This window comes from Folsomia candida, unplaced genomic scaffold (assembly GCF_002217175.1).
Source record: "Folsomia candida strain VU population unplaced genomic scaffold, ASM221717v1 Fcan01_Sc015, whole genome shotgun sequence".
Taxonomy (NCBI): Eukaryota; Metazoa; Arthropoda; class Collembola; order Entomobryomorpha; family Isotomidae; genus Folsomia; species Folsomia candida.
In genome coordinates, this window is record NW_019091207.1 from 2,364,414 (window position 1) to 2,374,246 (window position 9,833).

Genomic DNA, 9,833 nt, shown 5'->3' on the forward strand with positions numbered 1-9,833 from the left:
TTACAAATATTCATCCCAGTCGATGGAGTCGGCGGAGGAGCTTGACGAGATTTTGGGAGTGCGTGGTGGAGATGGGAATTTATAACGTCGCGTTGGCAGTGGTACAATCTCACCAGAAGTCGATGCTTCTTCCTCAGCCCGTTCCACAGCTTGGGGTGGAACTTGAGAGTCGAGCAGGGTGGCCGGAACGGGGGGGATGAAGAGGACCGGCGCCGGGGGTGCGGCTCTCGGCACGATGACGACCTCCTCAAGCTGTTGTCGTTCCGGAATTACGGGCTCAGCTGCAGATGCGGGATCAATCACGGGAAGAAGGGCGGCTGGCGTAGTGGATGACTCCGATGTTGTAGAGTCATTAATCGGCTTGACCTTCTTGCGCCAAGAGTACCGCTTCAAAGTCCATGGTGCCATTGGTTTCCTCGGCTTGGGTGGTGGAGTCAGGTCATTGGCAGCGTCCGGTGATGAGGATCCAGATGCAGAATCTCTCTTGGTGGGTGGCAGCACTTCAGACTCGAGTGGTCCCAACTCCTCTACCTCGTCCCCCATTTCGCCCCGGAGTGGAGAGGGCGTGGCTGGTGGGACGATGGTGGTGGTGGTCTCTGATCGGACGAGCGGTACGAGTGGGATCATGTCACGTGGGTCATCGCCAGAGTCGAGAGTCTTTCGTCTCCTAATACTGTTCAACATTCTCTTGAAGGATGGGAATCTTCCAGATCCCGATCGTCCATCCGCGGGGGCAGATGAAACTTGTCTTCGGGGAGTGGCCGTCCATGGAGAGGATACTGGTGTTATGGCATCGAATGGGACGACGGGATCTTGTCGGACTTGGCTGGTCGTGTCGTCGTCGTCGTCATTATTTGTGGTCGCATTTTCGCCCCCAGGTTGCCCCGAATTATTTGCGTCGTCATCGTCAGGGTGGTCACTCTGTGGAGGACTCTCGGGTATCGGAGGAGGGGACGCGTTGGCGTCAAGATTTGCATCCCCCTCGGGATAGGGTCCAAAGATCGATTCGTAGAATTTCTTAAAGCACGGAATCTTCTTGAGATAGGAGAGAACGATGTGCAAAAGTCCCTCCGCCAGATTGAATGGCGTCATCAGATTGAATCCGCTTGTCAGTCCGAGAATTCCACCGATTGTTCCTGGAAAATTTGAAATTTTAAAAATTAGTCATCTTCTTATCCAGACTGGATTATTCAAATGCATATTTTGAAGCGCAACTTACCAACAAAGATGATAAAGATGCACAGATTCTGGGCTTCTTCGGTATTGATGTCGTCATATTTTTGGTAGACATGAATCGTGGTAAATTCCTCTTCCTCCCTGCTCAAGTAAATTTACGATAAAAATTGAATCACTCAAAAGTGCATGCAATTCTTAATACATTTGAATTTACTTAAAACTTACGAAATGTTAAGATTTTTTTTTGCTTTTTCGTCAACAAAGTCATGATATGGGACGGAGGACGTCTCCGCAGAGTACGAAACTCGATTGCATTCCGGGTAGCATTTCAATTGGCAAATCTTTTTAGGAAAACCTTTCGCCACAACGTTATCTGAAATTTCAAATATGCATTCTACATGTAATATTTTTAATACGGATTAAAATTTATTAATTAAACGAACTTTTGTGGTCCAGTATGCACTTCTCCTTCTCGGGTCCACAGATAGCGACACTTTTATTCCCAGCTTTAAAAAATAATTTGTTATTAAACGTAATTGCTCAAAAATTTGGGAAACTTTGTAATTGTTGTCACCCACCACTCAAGGACAAAGGGACACAAAAGCAGTTTGTCTGAATTGCGTGAGCAAAACAGGCCTCCTGGCAGTTGCCCTCGGTGTACTTAGAATATTTAAAGTCTAAGTCTTGGAATTCGCCCCCCTTTCCAAAATCGTCGTTTAAGTAGCACTTTCTTTCAGCCTAATAAAATAAGATCACCTTAAAGTCTAATTATTTAAATGTATACTTTTGTAATGAAGGAAATTACCACTTTCATCCCTTTCATCTTCGGCGTCGACTTGACCAAGTTTGTCGTTAGTTGGACCCTAGTCTCATGATTGGGTTGGACCAAAAATCCATATCTTTGTATTTGCGGTTGTTCGGCAGGATTTTGGATGCTCAACTGAATTATCGCAAATAAATCAGTCATTAATTTGTCCTCAAATTTTCAATTCACAAATTTTAAGGGAAGGATGATGAATGTAGCAACAAGTTATGTCTAACTTCCAATCTGATTTTCTAAGCTTATGAAGTGATAAAATTATTCTGATTTCACTATTTTCTGCCCATACCATTAATCCATTCCCATCAGATAGTGGACAAAGTTGAGGTTCTTTGTTCATCCTGACCACGATGGATAAGCCGTAGTTTTGCCCAGCTTGCAGTTGTCGTTTGGGGACAACGGTAGCATTTCGACCAAGCTTCTTATCCATATTCCATTTCGTCCACTCAGCATCATCCTTGTCCTTGGTCGATCCCTTTGACGCTAGCACCAATGATTTTCCAAAGCTATCACGCCTGTAAATGGTCAAAGTTCACTGTGAAAGTGGAAAATCTCGAATGTTGCAAGAAATGCACTCACTCTTTAAGAATGTGGTCCGGAACCTTGTTGAAACTGCAGCACTGACCGACATCAGTCTGCGTGGGACGGAACAATTTGGAACAATCCTCCATCTTAACCCCATTCCAGTGACACACAAGAATTAGTTTCGTGCAGTCAACAGTCCCCTTATTTAAAAATTTAATTTTACATATCACCAACAAAAGAATTATAAATCAAGATTATTTTAATACTTGAGCCAAGAACGGAATTATTTTATGTTTCAGAGCGCTGTCACTCGGATTATCGTATATTTTCACAAGTCTTTCGAAGTTATCTCCGACATGAATTTCGTTGAGCAGAATTCCGGACTTCTGCAGGAAGGTCAGTCCGGATTGGCACGTGTGGTAAATAAAGCTCATCAGCTTGGTCGCGTCTTCGTGGGTCCAATTTTGACCATTAATTACCACATCTCTGACTTTGGTATCCTTCCAAATTCTTTTCATGTACATGTTTAGTATTTACATAAATATTAGTGTTCCATTTATTTTTTCATTTTATGCAATCTAGTTTGTTACCCCTTGACTTCTGAAAGTGTTTCTTTCCTGAGCATGAAATTCGGACACAATGTCACGGCCCCCATGGGCACGTTGGCCACATCCGTCGTCTCATGACGGGTTAGGTGCAGTGCATGAGAATCGTAGTCATCGGAGGCATCCTTGCACAACAAACAACCATACGCCGCGAGGGCCCCAAAGATAAAAGCCCACAAAGCCCTATAAAATATGTTATAAACTTAATAAGTTTGCATTGTTTAAGACTGTTTAATTCTTGTTTAGTTCCTGCTATTTCTGAATTTTATTGCTATTTCATTAAATTTTGGTTTGTGCTCAATTGTAGACTCGGATTGAAGTATGAAATTAAACCAGTGCACTTTAAGCATTTGCCTTGAATTATTTGTACAATTCACCTTCACTTGCAAACAGAGGAAACGGGGTCGATTTATCTTTTACAAACAGTGTAAAAAGATTGATAAAATGTTCCTAATGATAATTTCTATCTTCTTGTTTTCTGACTTTGTGCCTTCAGAAAATAAGAGCTTCAATTTTACCTCCTTCTGCATCTGTCCCTCGTTTGGAGACCCAGATAAGTTCTACTGCGGGCACGAAATGTCAAGGACAAATGCGGACTGTATGACACATGCGATCTACGAGTGCATCAACGGCCCCAACAAGGTCGCCAGTGTATACGAGTATTGTCCAAATTCGCGATGTGGCCCACTCGGCAAGAGAGCAACTACTTCTTGCATAGATTTGCACGAGAAAAGATATTTTAAAGGTAGCTTCAACCAACAGATTTAATGAGTAAATTCATTTGAGGTTAATCACATAAAATTTAAGATATCGAATCCGGAAAGACTCCTAAATGCGAAGGCTGCTGGTTTCCTCTACTCGAAAATGGATTCAAATATGCGGACAAAACGTTTTGCTACGACACGAGGAAGAACAACGACACGCTTTTCCTCATCTTTCGCAGGCAAGATTTCGCCTGCCCTATTAACTTTCGCCCTGATTGTATTCTCATTTCTAACCTTATTTGATTTCTATGTTCCAGAACTGGGGACAACGAGTGGATTAATACCACTTTCCGTCAGTAACCCATCTTTTCCTACACCAGGCCTAATATTTCATCTAATTTCCTACTTTATGTGGACGGAGACTAGATATTTACATCTTATTTCAAGATATTTCTAAATTCTGGTATTATTTTCAGTTGAAATTCACATCAATAAATTCAATACGATTGTGTAATCAATTAACTAATTAATGATGTACTGACGAAGTTGCTTAAAATGTAAATAGACATGATTAAAATAAACAAATAAAAATTAATTTGAGCAAAATAATAGCTCACTTTCTCCAGCCGGATTTTATGCATACGCAACTCTTCCTTTTTCATACGATGCCTACCTTACGTACGACGTATGAAATTGTGCAGAGCTACATATGAATTTGTTCTCAGCTTATTGAATTCTTAATTATTCATTTAATTAGCAATCAGCACCCAAAGACAAGCAGTGTTGGGTCAAAAATTAAAGTTAATTTTGCTCATACACCATTTCTGCTGATTTCTATCAATTTATTCTCTACACCATCTTTCTCGCGATAGTAATTGTGTATATGTATCTTAGGTTTTAGCAAGTTTTCTCAAGGCAAATTGTTCAATGAATTTCCGCATGCAATTAATGTATAACTTGATATTTCGTGGATAATGAATAAAGCCAAAATTTTAAACTTTAATAAATTAAACAATAACGCGTTGTTATTCATAATCGAGGAAGATACTGGATACGAGGACCCGGCCTACTTTAACTTGAAAACCATGACACTGTGGCGATGTGAAATAGGTACCACCACTTAACCACCACCACTCATACCACCTCTTAAGATGATCACTTAAATATTTCTCGTTCCATCCTTGAACCATTAGTGAAAATCAGTCAACTTCAGTTTGAAGTTTAAACTTATAAAATCACTTAAATGTAAATATCTGGCCAGTAAATCGGTCATGAATGGACGAAGGTGATCAAAGGGCACACGATTTAAGGGCACACTTTCTCCAGTCTCATTTTTTGAAAGAGATATGAAACCCTTCCTGGTTCCATAGCACTTATTTACAGCGTATGAAAGTATACAAAGCTCCCATTTTTTGACAGCTAATCTTACGCTGATACATTTTAGCATACATACGTACATGCTGCTAATACATTTTTCACACTTTAATTAATCAATAAGCAGTAAGCGCCCGAAGACCGGAAACAGAATGCACGGAAGAATTGAACCAAACATTCAGAGCGTCGTGTCATTCTTTACACGTGTCACACGTGTTACACCCAATTCAGAACTGGGTGTGATATGTGGTATGGCGTGACAGTCCGCAAATATCGTGTATCGCACACAAGTACCTCCTAAATAAATAAACACATCTTTCTTGTAAAAAGGTTTTTATTTTAGCAATTGGCCGTTTGATTGACATAATTCGCGTAACGCATCAACCTATGCAGTAGTAGAAGTGTCTAGGTTTTTTCGCCAAAGATTTCTCGCCCGCTTTATTTCTTATGGGAGAAGCCAAGGATTTCTCACCCACTTTATTTCTTATGGGAGAAGCCACGGATTTCTCGCCCACTCTATTTCTTATGGGAAAAAAAGACGGGTCCTCATCACACACTTCTTATGAGGAAAAAGAGGGCTCCTCGCCACATACTTTTCCTTACGGGAAAAAATATGGGTTCTCGCCACCATACATTGCCTTATGAGGGAAAAAGACGGTTAGGGCTTCTCGCCACAAAGCCTTTATAGCATGGGTATGTATTGCAAGGATATGCTGACTGCTTATAGTAACCAAAGTCTCAGATGTATTTTCATGTGTCGAAAAATAATGGCGGGACTTCTCAAATTGCCCCAAATATCTCAGTTTACCCCCGTGCCATAGATTATCCTGGTGTCTCTGATTACCCCAAATTACTAAAATTACCCAAAATCTCAAATTACCCCAACAATGTATTTCTTATGGAAAAAAATCTTTCAGATGGGGGTACATAGAAATGATGGCGGGACGTTTGAGACTAAATTATCAAAAATGTCTCAATTTACCCTATTTGTCTCATTTTATTCAAGTATCTCAATTTACCCCAATTGTCTCAAATTCCCCACTTATCTTAAAAACCATCAACGAATCATTTTACCTCTATATAGACAAGTAATACTCATTCAATTCTTAGTTACTCGCAGAGTCTTCAAGTTTAAAAATGCCTTTCTACTGTGTGCCCAAACATTTAGTTTGGTTGAGCCTTTTTATCTTGGCATTTGATATAACGTTACTCGTAATAATCTGTTCATATTCTATAATTGAAAGTGGAAAATCAAACCAAACCTTATCTCAAGACGGTTACGAAACCGAATTGTCAGAGTACGAAATCCAAGATAAAACTGATTGCAGGGTTTGCTTGTTACATGTTCGACGATTAATAAAAACCTCGAAAATTGACTATAAAATGGCTTACAAAAATTTTGTGAACGTCACACGAGTTTAGTCCTCAGAATTGAAGAAACGTCATCATGTCGTCCTTTTATGTTCACATTGAGAGCAACTCCTCATTTTCTCACTTTCAAGATAATACGATATCAAGCTTTAGAAATTGGTTATGCTCACCAATAATTTTGGAGCCCAACTCGTACGAAGTAGCCTTGGTAGAATGTGCTTATCCATCTACACCAATTCGTTTTGGAAAGGGCGACGAATTGTACAAAGTGTTAATAAAAAGTAATGACATTAATAGCCCCGTAAATGAAAACAAAACAATTTATAATAATATTGTGTCACTTGACTTGTTTAAAAATAATACATATTCCGAGTATAAAACTCAGGATGAATGGATAACAGTTTGCAACAATACTAATATCGAAACATTTGACGATTTACTTGAAGCAATGTCTACAAAGGACTTTTTGTTTAAACATTACAACGGATATACTCTTTTATCCACTCGGACAGTTGAAGAAGATGTAGTCTACGATTTTCAATTTAATACGCAAATGGCCAACATACTTGGATTCCCTCATCAAATTCATTGTAACTCAAGCTTACAAGCAGATTATAAATTCAACTTTAAATCAAATAACTCGAGATATTATATTTATTGTGACATTGTCGAAAACCAGCATGTGGGCGATACCACAGCACCAATCCTAAGATCGTTTGTAAATCCTTATACTGATATTGATAAAATTGTTTCAAAAACGTTCAACAATTTACAATATGTCTCAGTGGCAAAACCATCCATGGACTATATTCACATGTATATAAGGAACGAGTTTGGTGAACCTCCTCCATTCTCATTTGGAAGTTTTAGTGCTACACTTCATTTTAGAAGAAAACGTTTCTAAAATGTATTCAGAAAACGATTATGATGATTACTACCAAGCCTACGAACCTCAGATTGGAGGATCATTGGCTTATAAGGCAAGTTATTATCGACAAAAGGGAGCTGGTCTTGGTGGAGTTTTTGGCGCCATAGCCAGTCGTTTACTACCTTTTGTAAAATCACTGTTACCACACGTTGTGCCTCCCATAAAGTCAGCAGTTAAAAATATCGCAATGGATGTTATAAATAATAAGCAATCTTTCAAAGATTCTTTGCGTTCGAATGCAATGAGTGCCTTAAAAGAGGCTGGAACGAATTTACTCAACCAGTCTGGTGGTAGGATTAGACGAAGAAGGAGAGTTCGAAAACGTCAAGTTAAACTCGTAAACCAACAAAACGTAAAATCAAACGAAAGCCAAAACCTAAACCTCTCAAACGTTTAAAATCAAAGTCGAAAACGAAGAAGAAGAAATCGTCAAGACGAAAGCTTATTTCCAAACCATCCTTGTTTGATTGAGAAAATGGCTAAACCAAAGCAAATTGTTAACTTTATTCGGTCAGAGACTGATCTATTCTCTGAACCCGGCTACGACTTGACTCTTGCCAGCTCACACCGAGTTGATTATCATCCAATAACAAACATTTCAGATCGATCCACTCCTCTGACATTTATTATTCAAGGAAATGATTCACAATACATTGACTTTTCTGAAACACAACTCTATATTCGCTGCAAGATTGTAGATAGCAAGGGAGCTGATAGGGATGCTGCTCAAACTGATACTGCGCCAGTTAACAATTTTCTACATTCAATGTTTAGTCAAGTTGCTATTTATTTTAATGATACGCACTTCCCCAACTTCATTATACCCATACAAGGCTTACTTGGAGACTCTGCTATCTTTTGGCAAAGAGTATACCAAGACTCAAGCAATGGCTGCTCTGTATCACAAAGAAGCAGATCCAACCACAGGAGATGAAGGGTGGAAAACTCGAGAGAAACTGGCAAATAATAGCAAAGTGTTTGAACTGTGTGGAAAACTGAAGACGGATATATTTAACCAAAACCGATTTTGCATCCCAGGAATTGATATAAAAATTGTACTATATCGAGCACCAGACAGTTTTTGTCTGCTAAGCAAGACCTCCGGATCAGCACAAGATGCAGCACAACTTCACATTATGGAAGCTAAATTTGTTGTCCAAAAGCATACTCTACTTCCATCAATTACAATGGGACATTTAAGATTAATGGAAAAGGGTCAACCTGCATGCTATCCAATGCGAAGAGGAGACATGAAATCATTTTCCCTATCTGCCGGAACACTACAGTATACAAACGAGAGTCTAATTACGGGTCTTTTGCCAGATCGTCTTGTAGTCGGCATCGTCTCGAGTAAAGCTGTACACGGACATTACAATGAAAACCCATTTAACTTTCTTCAAGCAGATATATCAAGCATCACTGTAACCGTGAACTCTGAGCAAGTAACATCTCAAACGTTTGAACTTGATTTCGATAATAAGAAAAGTATTGAAGCGTACTTTAGCGTATTTTCGGGACTGGGTCTATCAAATCTTGACACTGGAATAGAACTAACGTTCGATATTTTTAAAACTGGAAAAACTCTCTATGTTTTTGACTTGAGACACCAACATGATGGGTTCGCCATACCAAGACATGGAAGTGTGAAAATCGAGATAAAGTTACGAAATGCAACTACGTCTGCCCTAACAGTTCTTTGTCATTGTGATTATCAATCAGTTTTGTACGTTGACAAGAATCGACATATTTACTTTAAGGACTACTCCATGTAAAAATGAACACGGATCAGATTTACCGAATTCTAGCAGGACTGTTTTGTAATAATAAAATTACCTTTGATGTTTGTGCCTGTGATGAATTGGATGAACTTGTTTTAGAACATTATCCTATTGCTATTGTAATCAATAACCGTCCCACTTCTCATCCAGGCGAACACTGGACATGCATGTTTATTGAAAACAGGAACCTACCAATAAATTTTTTCTGCAGTTATGGAGTAGGAGTTGATGCTTATGCAAGTAATTTTCGTGAATTTATCGAACGACATGGAACTGGTGCAATACAAAATTGCGTCCAATTACAATCTCCAAACAGTAACGTATGCGGGCACTACTCAATTTGGTTTTTATGGAAACGAGTAAATGGTTTTAGTGTAAGAAATGTGTACAGTAATTTTTCAAAGGATTATTCTAAAAATGATAGATTAGTCAAAGAATTTATAAATAACAAGATTCATTTATTAAATCAAAAATGTTGTAACAAGAAAATTCATCAAAATTCAATAAATTTTGTACGAAATTAAAATGGGTTCCACTTTTGCATTTTCCTCG

General features: G+C 39.0%; 3 protein-coding genes across 3 annotated transcripts; 1 reads left to right on the plus strand and 2 right to left on the minus strand.

The window, feature by feature from the left end:
* LOC118437707 (rho GTPase-activating protein gacO-like) lies at positions 1–684 on the minus strand. The gene has a single exon (XM_035857002.1). The coding sequence runs from the start codon at positions 682–684 to the stop codon at positions 1–3; it is 684 nt and encodes a 227-aa protein (XP_035712895.1).
* A 713-nt stretch (positions 685–1,397) lies between these two features.
* On the minus strand, positions 1,398–2,667 carry LOC118437708 (pickpocket protein 28-like). The gene is made up of 6 exons (XM_035857003.1): positions 2,576–2,667; positions 2,286–2,511; positions 1,982–2,116; positions 1,755–1,914; positions 1,620–1,682; positions 1,398–1,549 (listed from the first exon to the last, which is right to left on the minus strand). The coding sequence occupies exons 1-6, from the start codon at positions 2,665–2,667 to the stop codon at positions 1,398–1,400; spliced, it is 828 nt and encodes a 275-aa protein (XP_035712896.1).
* A 5,311-nt stretch (positions 2,668–7,978) lies between these two features.
* Positions 7,979–9,275, plus strand: LOC110856374 (uncharacterized protein F54H12.2-like). The gene is made up of 2 exons (XM_022104858.1): positions 7,979–8,281; positions 8,337–9,275. Exons 1-2 carry the CDS (start codon positions 7,979–7,981, stop codon positions 9,273–9,275), a joined length of 1,242 nt encoding a protein of 413 aa, XP_021960550.1.
* The last annotated feature ends 558 nt before the right edge of the window (positions 9,276–9,833 follow it).

Bases quoted from the DNA above. Each gene is read 5' to 3' on its own strand.
- LOC118437708 (XM_035857003.1), bottom strand. From the start codon at position 2,667: ATGGAGGATTGTTCCAAATTGTTCCGTCCCACGCAGACTGATGTCGGT. The intron at 2,117-2,285 runs GTATGGGCAGAA...GCGATAATTCAG, and splicing joins CTGATGGGAATGGATTAATG to TTGAGCATCCAAAATCCTGC. The intron at 1,683-1,754 runs GTGGGTGACAAC...TATTTTTTAAAG, and splicing joins TGTCCCTTTGTCCTTGAGTG to CTGGGAATAAAAGTGTCGCT.
- LOC110856374 (XM_022104858.1), top strand. From the start codon at position 7,979: ATGGCTAAACCAAAGCAAATTGTTAACTTTATTCGGTCAGAGACTGAT. The intron at 8,282-8,336 runs GTTGCTATTTAT...TACCCATACAAG, and splicing joins TACATTCAATGTTTAGTCAA to GCTTACTTGGAGACTCTGCT.
- LOC118437707 (XM_035857002.1), bottom strand. From the start codon at position 684: ATGTTGAACAGTATTAGGAGACGAAAGACTCTCGACTCTGGCGATGAC.